Source organism: Nelumbo nucifera, chromosome 1 (genome assembly GCF_055504915.1).
Source record: "Nelumbo nucifera cultivar China Antique chromosome 1, China Antique-T2T, whole genome shotgun sequence".
Taxonomy (NCBI): Eukaryota; Viridiplantae; Streptophyta; class Magnoliopsida; order Proteales; family Nelumbonaceae; genus Nelumbo; species Nelumbo nucifera.
Window position 1 is genome coordinate 68,589,848 of NC_142649.1, and position 15,056 is coordinate 68,604,903.

The 15,056-nt window shown below is 37.5% G+C and overlaps 1 protein-coding gene across 4 annotated transcripts in view; it reads left to right on the forward strand.

Annotated features, from left to right (window-relative positions):
- Nucleotides 1-15,056, forward strand: part of LOC104594092 (P-loop containing nucleoside triphosphate hydrolases superfamily protein) — a 38,964-nt gene that overhangs the window by 21,925 nt on the left and 1,983 nt on the right. For all 4 annotated transcript variants that reach the window (XM_010254230.3, XM_010254231.3, XM_088902330.1 and 1 more), the window contains 4 exons: nt 4,954-5,078; nt 13,086-13,129; nt 14,590-14,721; nt 14,838-14,915. In XM_010254230.3, coding sequence (XP_010252532.1) covers nt 4,954-5,078; nt 13,086-13,129; nt 14,590-14,721; nt 14,838-14,915 — 379 coding nt within the window. The remainder of the gene's footprint in view (nt 1-4,953; nt 5,079-13,085; nt 13,130-14,589; nt 14,722-14,837; nt 14,916-15,056) is intronic.

The following is a 15,056-nucleotide window of genomic DNA, read 5'->3' on the forward strand; positions in this document are numbered from 1 at the left end:
ATAAGATATACCGTCGTGAGGATAGCATCACCCCAGAAGCGAATAGGGACATTGGAGGTAAACATAAGACTTCTAGCCACCTCCAAGATGTGCCTATTCTTCCTTTCTGCAACCCCATTCTGCTGAGGTGTATGAGGGCAAGAGCTCTGATGGATAACCCCATGAGTAAGAAAGTAAGATGCCAATGACTTAGCAAAGTATTCTTTTGCATTATCAGATCTAAGAATTTTAATCTTGACATCAAACTGGGTTAGGATCATTTGGTGAAAGTTTTGGGTCAGGGTGGGAACCTCGTCTCGTGAACGCATAAGATAAACCCAAGAAAACCGGGTATGGTCATCAACAAATAACAAAAAATATCTGTACCCACCCATAGAAGGAATGTGATATGGCCCCCAAACATTCGTATGCACAAGATCAAAAGGACGATTACTCCTTTTATTACTCAATGAATAAAAGTTTCTACAATGTTTAGCAAACTCACAGCTTTCACATTGCAACTGGGACAACTCAAACAAAGTAGGAAACAGACTCTTTAAGGACCGAAAAGACAGATGACCCAATCGGTTATGCTTTGGCATAACCGAACTCACACTCTGGGAAACAAGTGACCTCTTACCCACTGACTCTTCCCGACGAGAACTCTCCCTGAGCAGATAGATCCCATTCGTCTTACGGCCAGTCCCAATCACCTTCTTCGTCTCCAGGTCCTGAAAAACACACCGGTCAGGGAAGAAAGTTACTGAGCAGTTCATGTGTTTGGTAATACTACTGACTGAAAGGAGGTTAGTATCAAGCTTAGGAACATGTAAGACAGAAGACAAAGAGATCGTATCTGATAACTTAATGTCCCCCTTCCCAGAAATAGGAACCAGGGAGCCATCGGCAATAGATACTTTATCCCTACCAGATGACAAATGGTAAGAGGTAAACAGTGAAGGCAAGCTAGTCATGTGGTCGGATGCACCTGAATCTATTACCCAACAAGGTTCAGTAGTACCTGAAGCTGAGGCATGGTAGGCTGAAGCTAGAGTACCTGAATTTACGGTTGTAATCTGACCACCCATCTCAGAAACACTGCCATAACTGATGCCTCCAAAGCTGCCTTCTGCCTGATTTTTAAACTCCATCTCGGTCAAGTCTTAAAACAGCATTTGGACTACCAATCACAATAAAAAATAGTATAGGCCTGATCTGTATTCACAGTGTATGTGCACAAAACTGGGATAACTCTGATCTGAAATCAACTAACAAACACAACAGTGGCTGTCCGTAGAGCTCTCACCCCTTTAAGAGAGTTCGAAAACCCCAAAAAACTCTGAAAAACAGCTTTAGAAGGAGGTCTGATTTTCCTTTGCAGAATTAGGGTTTTAATCAGTCCTTAAAGTGATCAATTCAGTTGCACAATCTAATCAGTACTGTATAGATAGACTTGCAGTAGGGTTAATATGAAACCCTAGAATCTGATCAATGCTAATAATAAACTTGAGGACAGCTCTAGATATAGATCACAAGATTCAGTCCAGCACTAGGGCTTGCCGCAAGATCACTTTCAAACTCTAGTGCAGAAAGAAACAAGGCTGAGACAGTTCGGTGTAAAACAGTAGGGTTTTAATCACAGCAGAACGGTAGGGTTTGCTGTAAAACCCTAGTGAATCGAAGTGTAAAACAGTAGGGTTTTAATCACAGCAGAACAGTAGGGTTTGCTGTAAAACCCTAGTGAATCAAAGAGATGAAAAACCTAGAACGGTTCAGCCTTCCTCTCCAGATAGGTCCAACCTATCTTTTCTTAGAAAAGTGGATGACTTACAAGAAAAGAATTTTTTGCTGCCTTCTAGGGTTACCCGAACCCTAGTCTTCTCTGATCCTTCCTGACCACCAATACTCTGCAACCATAACAAAACTTCCAACAGCTGCTAGCACTTCTGGCGATCTCCAAGAATCAGTCTGCGAACTCCACCTTTTCAGCTTCTAGTCTTAGGAGATTCTCATGTGGTCGGCTGGTATTAGACTCACATAAGAAACCCTAACTTGGCTCTGATACCATGAAGATGATCAAGACTGCTATCAGTCTTGGACACTAAGGAATTTCAGGTTCGAACAGAAGAGAAAGTGAAGAAGAAAGAGGAGAAAGATTAGTGAGAGAGCAGTAGAACACAGGTTTGAAAGGAAGGACAGATTTTGAATCATCTGCCGCCGCCACTTCAATTTAATATTTATATGTTATGCTAGTTACATGAAAGGACACATTTGCCCTTGGTATTTACATCATAACACTTAACAATATAAAAACCTGAAAAGTAAATATTAGAACTAGAATAACAGATAGACTAGGTATATTCTACCCTACGGACAGAGTGGCCCACATCAGTTTCTCTACAGCATCAAAGGAGAAACTCTTAAAGAGTTTTAAAGATTTCAGCCAAAGAAATACCCTTGTCAATATGCATTCTTTTTCTTGGAATATTCTTGAATTCCTTTCTTCCCAAATAGTCCACAAGAGAGCTGCTCTAATACATTTCAACATAATTCTTCCTCTTTTCATGGGCCACCCAAAGGTAGATGGATTAAACAACATATTTACTTTAGATGGCAGGTTCCACCTATACCCAAACAAAACAAAAACCCAATTCCAAATAGTTGTAGCAAAGGAACAAGATATCAATAAATGGTAACAATCCCCGTTTTGTGCTTTGCAAAGAGTACACCAATTTGGGGAGAAACACAAAGAGTCTCTTCTTTTGCAAGTTTCCAATCTATTAATCTTACCATAGCAAACTTCCCAATAAAAAACAACTAATTTAGGGGGAATAGGCATAGACCAAACTTCTTTGACTGGGAATGCCCAAGGAACATAGTTAGAGCAAAGGGATTTGAAAAAAAGAAGTGCAAGAAAAAGAACCTTTTGAGGTCAAGGTCCAAATCCTTCTATCAAGTTTGAGAAGGTCCAAACAAACAGAGTCAAATTAAAGTAAAATCTCAAAAACACAATCGGATTCATCATCCTTGAACCCTCTTCAGAATCCAAAATCCCAATTTAAAGATAGAGGAATTGGGGAGGAGAGAATTTTTTTTTTTTGAAAAGGTAAAGTAACTTTATTAGAAACAAAACCATAAATAGACACTTTTTTTTATAAAGGGAAATAGAAAAAAGAGAGGGAAATAGATCTTTGAGAGGTTGATTGGCCACCCAAATGTCTTCCTGAAAGAGAACATGATTTCTAGAGGCAATACCATGTATTGTCTTCCAAGGTGTTGCTGGAGTAGCTCGTTGAGATACCCCAACATTCCAACATTTTCAGAACACCATGAATACTAGCGGCCAAATTGTGCCACAATCTCTCCCTCTCTAAAGATCGTCTCTAGAACCTTTTCCCTAGGAGAGCTTCATTCTTATGAGTAAGGTTCGCTAACTCCAAACCCCCTTTTCCTTTGACTAACCACCTCCCACCTAATCAAATGATCCTTCTTCTCTTACCCCCTAGCTCCCACAAAAAGTGTCCCTATCAGCTTTTCTATAATTCTATCTTCTTAGCTTCCTTAGAAAGAACCCAAAAAACAAATAGAAAGTAAATTGGTAGGTTGCCAAGTGTGGCCCTGATCAAAGTCACTCTACTCTCCAAGGAAATGTAGTTCTTTTTCCAAGCCGCCAATCTTTTTTCAAACTTTCCATAACTATATTCCAAAACCGGCTGTCCTTTGGGTTAGCACCTAGGGGGAATCCTAAATAGGTCAAGGGCCAAGACGGGATGGAACACTCTAAGCAATTTGCAATAGACTCCAATAGATGTCTTCTTCTAGATGCTTAGTTTACTCATCCATAATCGTGAGTACTTGTCTGCATACCATTGCCTTGAGTTAGAAACAATTCCGTATATATCAAGGTTTCCTTGTGTGGTAATATATCTTAAGTTTCTGTTGCCATAACCCATAAGTTTCAAATAACAGGAAAAAGATGATTGATAACATAGTTTTCAAGGCGTCTAGGCGATTCTGGGCGACACTGGGGTGCCTACTGGCCTAGGCGATACAAATTTTATAATAGAAAAAGTGGACTTTTGGCTTGTTTCCTAGTTTTCTATACCATTCAGCATGTATGTTAATTAAAAAATAGCAATTCCTTTTATTAAGAACATTAAATTTCCTCTAAAAATGTGGAAAAATCATCACATCTAAAAGATAAAAGTCTTTTACATATATTGATTTCATTATTTTCAAAAATAATACTACTATAATAAGTATTTAATAGAGCAAATTCATATTAATTAGCAGCTAAAGAAGTTCATTAACTTTATATGATAAATATTTAAGATGGAAAGTAAAATAGAAAAAAAAAACAAGGATGGAGTTTCTGTTTTATTTAATTAGAGATAGAATAGAAAAAAAGAACTTTATTATTCTATTCTTTCTTTCCTCTTTCTTTTCTTTCTTTCTTTCTTTTTCTCTTCTCAAAACCCTTTGATCTTTTAAATTTCAATAGTAAAACATTAAAACAAAGTATAATTGATATATATATATATATATAGCATATGATAAAATGTATTAACACATACATTAATAAGATACAACAATATAAATGATATTATAAAAGGCACCCACCTTGTCATTTTTGTCGCCTAGGCGGGCGCCTAGGTGACACCTTGACAACTATGGGTGATAATTTAGCAAACAATTAGGGAGCATGGCAATTTCTAAGATTTGGTTAAAGATGAAAAAGGGTTAGATAGCCATCCTACATTGTTTTAGATGATACAGTGCTTTTCAATCTTGTAATTTTTCCTTCTAGAATTAGTATATTGTTAACATGCATAAATTTGAACTGCCCCTCAATTTTCCATTTGACACTCAAGCAATTTGCAAATACTTTCATTATGTGCATGGTCAAATTAGTTATTTTTCAACTTGGAATAAACTCTTTTGTAGAAAATCATTTTTTTGTCTATTACTGTACAGAGAAATAGAGGATACCATACTATTGGCTCTACATAGTCCTGAAGTATATGATGACATTGCCCGTGGTACTAGGTGCAAATTTGAGACAAACAGGCCTCGAGCTGTACTTTTTGAAGGCCCACCAGGTTTGCCTTCTAACCAAAATAAGCTACTAAGTGAAAAAAATGGGCCATCTTCGTAGTAGATTTATGATAAGTTACTTTTCAAAAGGTAACTTATCACATTAAGTTGCTTGTCAAAGTTATTCAATAGTTTGGTTTCCAAAAGTACTTATCTGTAGTAAACTAAATGCTCCCTAAATGACCGTGGGATAGGTGTAGGAATTGAATACTGTGAGAGAGGCCCATTAATTTATCATTCTTATTCCTTGGGAGCACCTCTTCATTTCTATTTAGTAAGACATTTTTATTTACTTACCCAAAAAATGTTATTTAAAGCCCATTATGAAGTATACACCAAGAAAGTTTTAACTTGCCATCTTATAGAGAACATAGCAAAATTGTTAAGCAGTATCACGAGTACACAAAAAAGAATTTATATCAGCATTTCAACCTTTGAATTCTTTTTGTATTGCACATCATTGATGATTATCCATTTGTTTTCGTATTAAATTGCTTCCCATAAGGATAAAAAAAGTTGAATCTAGGGGGAGCTTATAACGTCCTGTTGTTGAGAGACTGTCAATCCTGGAATAATATAATATAAACTGGGGCAATCTTCAAAAATTTCTTTATCTTGTTGACTTTTCCTATCAACATTATTGGATATCTCAAGATGATGTGTTAATTGATTTGTGAAGGAGGGCATTTAATATATTAATGTTTTGATAATTACTGCATTGAATATTTATTTTACAATGTGAAGATGGAGTAGTTTATCTGATAGAGATTGAACTGTAGATTATGCAAGTGGACTGTAGAGATATTAAATGCACTGCAGATGACAACTCTTGCTGTTGCATGAGTTTTGGGTAGGGGGTTTGAACCATTTTGGCAAGGACTGGCCTATACATACATTGGTTCTGGGTCTTGTCAGGCACAGGTCCAAGTATGATATAAGGGGTTCCATCCTTGACCCACAAGTAATCGGTACTAATTGGGAATATGAAAATTGATATGTTTTCCAGAAAAAAGATAAAGTATGACTTAAAAAATGACAAATATAAGAGTGAGTGCAATTAAAATCAGGAAGATCATAGATTTACTTCCCTTCTTGAGTTTCAATATTTGGAGAGGTATGTTTATTTGGTACTTGGCAGTTGGTTCAGAATAAGGCTTGAGATAAATGATGGATCCTGAATCCAGGGACTGGCACATTGGACACTGAATATGGCAAGTGTTTGTGAAGCAGACCCTATAATTGAGTGGCAGGTGTGACTTGTGAGTGCAAATTGTGATCCAGCTGTTAGAGAATCCTGTTTATCATGCTTGAATTGAGTACATTGATGTTGATCATCTATTCATCTAGGGGAAGTGTCTACTGTAGAAATGTCACCCTGTAATCCATCATGTAATTATGGTTTTCACAAAAAGGATTTGTTCTACAGTTCAGTGCAACAATGGTGATATGTTGATGATGACATTGACAACTTGGGAAGCAATACTAGATAATGATGATGCCAATTTCTTAGTTTTTTTTTGATTGATAGCTTCCAAACATGGAAGAGTACATATATACAATTTCTTCTTCATAGATAAAGCATCTCTCTCTTTGGGTGATCTACTCCAAAAGAAGAGACCCAATACTTGCTTGTTGTCAGCAAATTAAGAAAGATAGGATTTGCGGCAAATTAAGAAGATATGATTTTGATTGATTAAGAGATTTGAATAAATTTAGGAAGGATTAGATTTGAATAAATTTAGGAAAGCCATATCCTAGGATTAAGGGAAAGATTTAGTCTATCCCTGATTGTGAGAGATTCTAGGGGTTTGCCTTTCCTATCTTTTCTTTATTTAAGTTGTATGCTCAATATGTTTTAGTCATCAATAAAGAAAATTTTCTTCTTTCCTCCCTCTATATTTCGCCACATGGTATCAGAGCTTTAGGGTTCGATCTTGAATTTTAAGGCCGCCATGGTTGGCTCTGGTTCAGCCTCTTCGGATGCTACCAGTGGTGTGACGTCTTCGGAGGGAGGTATTCAGTCAGCGACTTTTTCTCTTTCTGAGAATTCTCTTCAAATTACCATTCACAAATTGAATGGAAAAAATTATCTTGAATGGTCTCAGTCCGTGCGGTTGGTGATCGACGGCAAAGGGAAACTCGGCTATTTGAACGGCGAAGTGAAACCGCCAGCCACTGATGATCCAAAGTACAGGCAGTGGCGTTTTGAAAATTCGATGGTTACCGCCTGGTTGATCAACTCTATGGATCCGGTGGTTGGAAAACCATTCATGTTCTTGCCGACGGCTCACGATGTGTGGGAAGCTGTTAGGGAACCCTATTCAGATTTGGACAATCATTCACAACTGTTCGAACTGAATACCCGAATGTGGAAGATGCAGCAAGGTGAACGTGAAGTAACTGCTTATTATAATGAGATGATGGCTGTTTGGCAGGAGTTGGATTTATTTGAAGAAGAAGAATGGGAAAGTCCGAGTGACAGTGCTCGGTACCAAAAGAAGATAGAGAGAGGTCGGGTTTTTGTCTTCTTGGCTGGTTTGAATAAAGAACTCGATGAGGTTTGGGGACGTATCTTAGGGCGAAAGTCCTTGCCTACTATAAGAGAAGTTTTTTTAGAAGTGCATAGAGAAGAAGCACGGCTGCAAGTGATGTTGAAGAATGTTAGTGAAACAAAAACAGAGAATGAAGGGTCCACTCTTGTGGCCCAAGGTGCAGACTTAGACGGAGATAGACGAGGAGGAAAGCAGAGGCCTTGGTGTGATCATTGTAGAAAGCCATGGCATACTCGGTAAACCTGCTGGAAGCTGCACGGGAAACCGGCGGGTTGGAAGAAAAAATCAGGCAGTGACAACAAGTCAGGGGGAGATGTCCGCGCGCTTCAAGTAAGCAATTCGGATCCAGGGCAGCAATCATCCTCAAAGTCTCTTCCTTTCACAAAGGAACAAATAGAGCACTTATATAAAATGTTTCAATCTCAATCGTTAGGAAACTCTAACCCATCCTGTTCTCTAGCTCAGTCAGGTAATTTTTTCACTGCAGCCATTGCTTGTACCAAATCTAATGGATCCTGGATATTAGATTCAGGTGCCACTGATCATATGACCGGCACTTCGCAATTCTTTTCTTCATATACACCCTGTGCAGGGAATCAAAAGGTTAAAATTGCAGATGGTTCCTTTGCTACTGTTGCTGGGAAAGGAACTGTGTCTATTTCTCCTTCTCTAAACCTTAAAGATGTTCTGCATGTTCCTAACCTATCATACAATCTCTTGTCTGTCAGTAAACTAACCCTTGATCATAATTGTCGAGTTAATTTTTGGTCTTCTCATTGTGAATTTCAAGATTTAACCTCAGGGAAGATGATTGGGGGTGCTAAACAGGATGGTGGCCTCTACCTCTTTAATAAAGGATCAACCTTTGGAAGGCAAGACCGACATACTTGTTTCAGTTCTATCTCTATTTCTAGTGACAATGAAGTTTTGTTATGGCATTATCGATTAGGGTCCTTCTAGAGTAACAACTCTTTCTGGAAAATTGGTTCATTACTTTTATTGATGATCATACTAGGGTCACTTGGGTTTTCCTTTTAGAAGAGAAATTTGATGCTGAAACTGTGTTCAAAAATTTCTACAACATGGTTCAAACACAATTTCAGACTCGGATTAAAATTTTTCGAAGTGATAATGGAAAGGAGTTTTTTAACAATGTGTTAGGGAAATTTTTTTGCTGAGAAAGGAATTGTACACCAAAGTTCGTGTAATAATACACCTCAACAAAATGGGGTGTCTGAAAGGAAAAACAAACATCTCCTTGAAGTTGTTAGAGCTCTAAGTTTTAAAACTAAGGTTCCTAAGTATCTTTGGGGGGAAGTCGTTTTAACAGCCACTTATTTGATTAACAGACTGCCTACACGAATTTTGGATTTTAAAACACCCATACAGGTTTTCACTGACTGTTTTCCAAACTCTCGGCTAGTGACAAATATTCCCTTAAAAATTTTTGGAAGTGTGGCCTTCGTTCATAACCATGATCCTAAACGTTCAAAACATGATCCAAAAGCACATAAATGTATTTTTGTAGGCTATCCCACTAATCAGAGAGGTTACAAATGCTTTGATCCAGTTTTGAAAAGGATGTTTGTGTCTATGGATGTCACATTCTTTGAAGGAACCTCGTACTACAACTCCCATCTTCAGGGGGAGAGCAACACTAGTAAAGATGGCTTTTTAGATGGTTCTGATTTAATGTTTGAATTTGTCCATAATGATGTTCCTCACAACTGGTCACCGAAAGAAAGTGAGGCAAAAAATACAAAATTAGTGGAAACAAATGAATTAAATATTGAAAATGTTGAGTCTACCAATGAACAACCTTTGGTGATGCCATTTCAAAATGAAAAAGCTGAAACAGTAGAGATACGTGCGAAACAGTATAAAGGCTTTGTTTATTCAAGGGAATATCTAGCACAGAAAAGGAGAGGCACTATTCCGCAGCATCAACAAGAATCTGATCAGAGGTTGGATCATGAAATTCATGATAATTCTCCAAAAATTCCTAAAAACATTCCTCTAGGTAATTCTGATTCTTCTAGTTAGCTTGATCTTCCCATTGCTCTTAGGAAAGGTGTTAGGTCTTGTACAAAACATCTTTTGTCAAATTTTGTATCTTACAAAAATATTTCACCTTCATATTGTAACTTTATTTCACAAGTGTCTAGTGTATCCATCCTAACAGTATCCAGGAGGTTCTAAATGTTCTTGAGTGGAAAGAAGTTGTTTTTGAGGAGATGAGAGCTTTGGAAAAGAATGCTACTTGGGAGAAAGTGGATCTGTCGGATGGAAAGACAGTTGTTGGTTGTAAATGGGTGTTTACTCTGAAGTACAACTCAGATGGATCCTTGGAAAGATACAAGGCTCGCCTAGTAGCTAAAGGCTTTACTCGGACATATGGAGTGGACTACTTTGAGACTTTTTCTCCAATGGCGAAGCTACAGTTCGAGTACTCTTATCTGTTGTAGCTAATCTTGACTGGCCACTGAATCAGCTGGATGTGAAGAATGCCTTTTTGAATGGAGACTTGGAAGAAGAAGTATATATGGAGCCTCCACCTGGTTTCACTGAGAAGTTTGGAACTAAGGTATGCAAGCTAAAAAAGTCTCTATATGGACTTAAACAGTCTCCCAGAGCCTGGTTTGAAAGATTCACAAGGTTCATTAAAAGTCAAGGATATAGTCAAGGATAATCTGATCATACTCTTTTCACAAAGAGATCCACCAAAGGCAAGGTTTCGGTTCTGATTGTCTATGTTGATGACATAATCTTGACTGGAGATGATATTGAAGAGATGAGCAGACTGAAGCAGAGCTTAACCAAGGAATTCGAGATTAAAGACTTAGGCCAGCTAAGGTACTTTCTTGGAATGGAAGTGGCAAGATCAAAGAAGGGCATTGTGGTTTCGCAACGAAAATATATTCTAGATCTCTTGAAAGAAACTGGAATGAGTGGATGCAAACCTTCAGACACTCCGATAGAAGTTAATACTAAGCTTGGAGAAGTTAAAGATGGGGTTCCGGTAGATACGGGTAGATACCAAAGGCTGGTAGGAAGATTGATTTACTTGTCACATACACGTCCTGAGATTGCCTTTGTTGTGAGCATGGTGAGTCAATTTATGCACTCCCCGTATGAACATCTTGAAGCTGTGTATCGAATTCTTAAGTATCTAAAAGGCACACCAGGAAAAGGACTCTTCTTCAAGAAAAATGAGAAGAGAGGGGTTGAGGTGTATACAGATGCGGATTGGGCAGGTTCGATCACTGATAGAAGGTCAACTTCAGGGTACTGCACATTTCTTTGGGGCAATTTAGTTACTTGGAGAAGCAAGAAGGAAAGTGTAGTTGCTAGAAGTAGTGCTAAGGCTGAATTCAGATCAATGGTTCAAGGAGTGTGTGAGGTTCTTTGGCTAAAGAGGGTGCAGATCTTAAGAGACCAGTGAGTTTTCTATATAACTGTATTGTGATAACAAGGCAGCTATCAGCATTGCTCATAATCCGGTTCTACATGACAGAACTAAACATGTTGAGATTGACAGACACTTTATAAAGGAGAAGCTTGAAGAAGGAATAATTTGCACTCCGTTTGTACCAATCACGCAGCAAGTTGCAGATGTTTTGACTAAGGGCTTGTTGAGACAGCCATTTGAGCTTCAAGTTAGCAAGTTGGGCATGATAGATATCTTTGCACCAACTTGAGGGGGAGTGTTGGCAAATTAAGAAAGATAGGATTTGCGGCAAATTAAGAAAGATATGCTTTGATTGATTAAGAGATTTGAATAAATTTAGGAAGGATTAGATTTGTATAAATTTAGGAAAGTCATATCCTAGGATTAAGGGAAAGATTTAGTCTATCCCTGATTGTGAGAGATTCTAGGGGTTTGCCTTTCCTATATTTTCTTATTTAAGTTGTATGCTCAATATGTTTTAGTCATCAATAAAGAAAATTTTCTTCTTTCCTCTCTCTATATTTCGCCACACTTGTCACCTCGTTGGTGTGTTCTATGTAAAGCGGATGGGGAGACTAGTTTTCACCTAATGGTGTTTTGCCATTTTGTGAGGTCAATTTGGGACTGGGCTTTTTCCCTCTTTGGGTGTAGATGGAACCCTCCATCAGATCTGCAGGGCCTTTTTCCCCCTTCTGTCTTCAGGTGGCGTAGGAAAAGGGGAAGGACTATGTGGAGAGGTCTGGGGGCTGTAGTATGTTGGACAATATGGGAAGAAAGAAACTTCAGGATATTCTCAGCGGCTGAGAGAGGGGTGGAAGAACTAAAGGCTATCATTCATTTTAGGGCTGTACAGTGGCTGAAATCTTTGGAACTATTCACAAGTTACACAGTGGATGACATGTTGAGGAAGTGGGGTGAAATAGCAAAATGCACACAGACCAAGTCAGTAAAGAGTGTGTCTTGGACACCTCCACCTGCTGGGTTCATGAAATTAAATTTTGATGTAGTAGTAGGGGGAACCCTGGACAATCAGGGATTGGGGGTGTCTTTAGGGATGAGAATGGGGTCATTTTTGCCTTGTTCTCTGGCCCAATTGGAATGGGTGACTCCCTTAGTGCTGAGATCTTTGCAGTTATGGAAGGAGTCCAGAAAGCCAAGGAAATGAACATCAGAAAAATCTTAATTGAAGGGGATTCGGAGGTGGTGATAGGGTGGCTGAATGCAGACAGCAATGGTTTATGGAGGTACAGTAATCAGAGGAGGAAATTTAAGTGGCTGGTGCAGGAGATGGAAGTTAAAATGTGCTGGATCAAAAGATCAACCAATTTTCTAGCTGATGGTTTAGCTAAACAAGGGGCAGAAAGGGATTCAATGTTTTGGGCTAAGTTGTATTTTTTTGTCTCTACCTATTCTTTTGTTTTCTTGATTGTACTTGGAAGATAAGTGTGTTTGTCTTCCTTATGTAACTTCTTTGGTGAATTAATGAAATTGTTATTGATAAAAAATAATAATAATAATAAATTGCAGCTACCCTATTACCAGTTGTGAGTTTCCTTCAATAATCATTTTATTCACGTTCATATCCTTGCTCTTTGCACACCTTTCAATATAGCCATTATCTCTGCCCTTAAAGAATCACCAATGGCAATAGGAGCCGAGAACAATGCAATTACGTGGGCTTCATTCCTGAAAATGCCTCCCACTCCTGAGGGCCCTGGATTTTCCCTATTACTGCCATCAAAATTTCTTAGTGTTTTTGTGTTCCATATATTCTGAATTTATCTTATTATCAGTAGAGAAATAAAAAATTGGATGTAGTAATACACAAACTTGCTATTAGTTGCAAATATGAAAACTTGTTGGTACAAGTGCATTTAAGCATATCCAGGTGTTCTACACTTCTACTCTTTTGAGAAGGACCAAAGTGTAGAACACTTTGGTTTATGATTGATAGCCTTTTAAGTGCTGCAGCACGACAAACAAATTTATACATAATGTGCTATGACTTTCAGGGACAGGGAAGACATCTTGTGCTCGGGTAATTGCTAACCAAGCGGTAAGCATTTTGCACTTCATATTTGATCTTCTCAGTCAGCTGAACTACTAGTTTTGTTTGTTTCTGTGTTTCACATTGTTTTTCCTATGCTTCTGTTCAATGTTGCTCACATAAAAACTCAGATACCTATATGATGTTAATCTTATTTAATGCTTCTTACTAAAACTTGTTACCAACTCAGAATGTTCAATCTGTCACAAAAAAATCTAATATCTTCCCATGTATTTGTCTGGCTGTTGGCCGTGTCTATATTTTTGATAGGTCATAATGTTTTGGGGCCATATTGATTCTTGTATTGGAGTTGTAACTTCTTGTAAAAATAATCTGCTTAAGAGAATTTAGAATTTCATATTTCATATTCTTTCTTTTATTTCCCATTTTAATGTGAGGGTGTAGGGAAAGTTTTCCCCAGAACATGGAATGTGAAGCTTTCATGCAATCTGATTTTCTCTTTTTCCTCTCGTTAATGGAAAATTTTAGAGCTTTAGTCCTATTGGACCATAATAATTTCCAATCTCTTTTTCACTATCAATCTAAATCAAATATGTGAAGTATTTTATTTAGATAAACTTCCTTGCTTCAGAAAACTACTTCTGTTGATTTTTAATGATCGTGTCCATTAGGATTAGTTAAGAATATTAAAATGAGTGGTTTTGACTGCTTAGGATTAGTTAAGAATAACCGCATACCCTTGATGAAAATTTTATGAGGATTTTTTTGTGCAAGGAATGGTTGAAGACAAGTATATTATTCCCTTGTGGGTAAGCTTTTATTAACCTCCCTCCCCTTGGACACCCCCCTCCCCCCGGCAAAAAGAAAATGATAATAATAATAAGAAAAGAAAAAAGTGAAAGAAAAGAGAAGAAAAAAAATACTGGGTGATCATAGTTTAATGGTGTACTTTCACAGTTGATCTCTTATCAAGCTGCTATCCTTGATATCTCCTCTCTTGTCTGATGTGATGCAGATTAAGTGTTTTATTTCTGACCTTTTTATTTAATTTTGTCCTCATTGTGACATAATCTACAAAAATAAAATCTTAGATAGCATGTGGTTATATTCAAACCTTGTAGAGTTTAATTGCATGTCATGTGTATTTGCATTTAGATACGTCTAGGTCCAATATGGAATGAAGGTTGCATGGGGTGTCTAAGCGAGTCAAACCCCACTCAGAAAGTTCTATTTATATTAAAAGGAAAAGTATTTACAAGTACAACATAGCCCCTTCAGGAACTAAACGAAAAAGAATGTAAATAACTGTATATCATGAAACAGTACAGAATAATAAACAACTATACTGTATTATCTATTCTTCATCTGTTTGCATAGAGGATGTGTTTTGTTGACCTAAATAAACAATGAAGAAGCTATTGCAGTGTAGTTATTCTTCCTAAAGCAGCAGGATGGTGCAATTTTATGAGGCAATTTAATCAACTCTCAGTAACAAATTTCTATGTCAGGGTGTCGCCTTGCTATATGTGCCACTTGAGGTTGTTATGTCAAAATATTATGGTGAAAGTGAACGCTTATTAGGGACCGTCTTTTCGCTTGCTAATGGCCTTCCTAATGGTGCAATCATTTTTTTAGATGAGGTATTTCCACTTACGGTTAGACCATTCACATTCCTTTTTTGTTATTTTGTATTATGCATAGTAATTGAGACCTCAAATATATTTGTTTCCTCTTACTTTTGTTCACAATTCTATAGGTAGATTCTTTTGCTGCTGCTCGTGATAATGAAATGCATGAAGCTACACGTAGGATATTATCAGTATTACTACGACAGGTATGATGATATATCTTTCATTGCTTTAATGCTAGGCTTTTTTATCAGTATTGCACAGATGCCAGAATGTGATAATGTAATTATTCAGGTTTTTTTTTTATTTAAAAACCTAACATTCATTTCTCCCATCTTAAAAGGTGG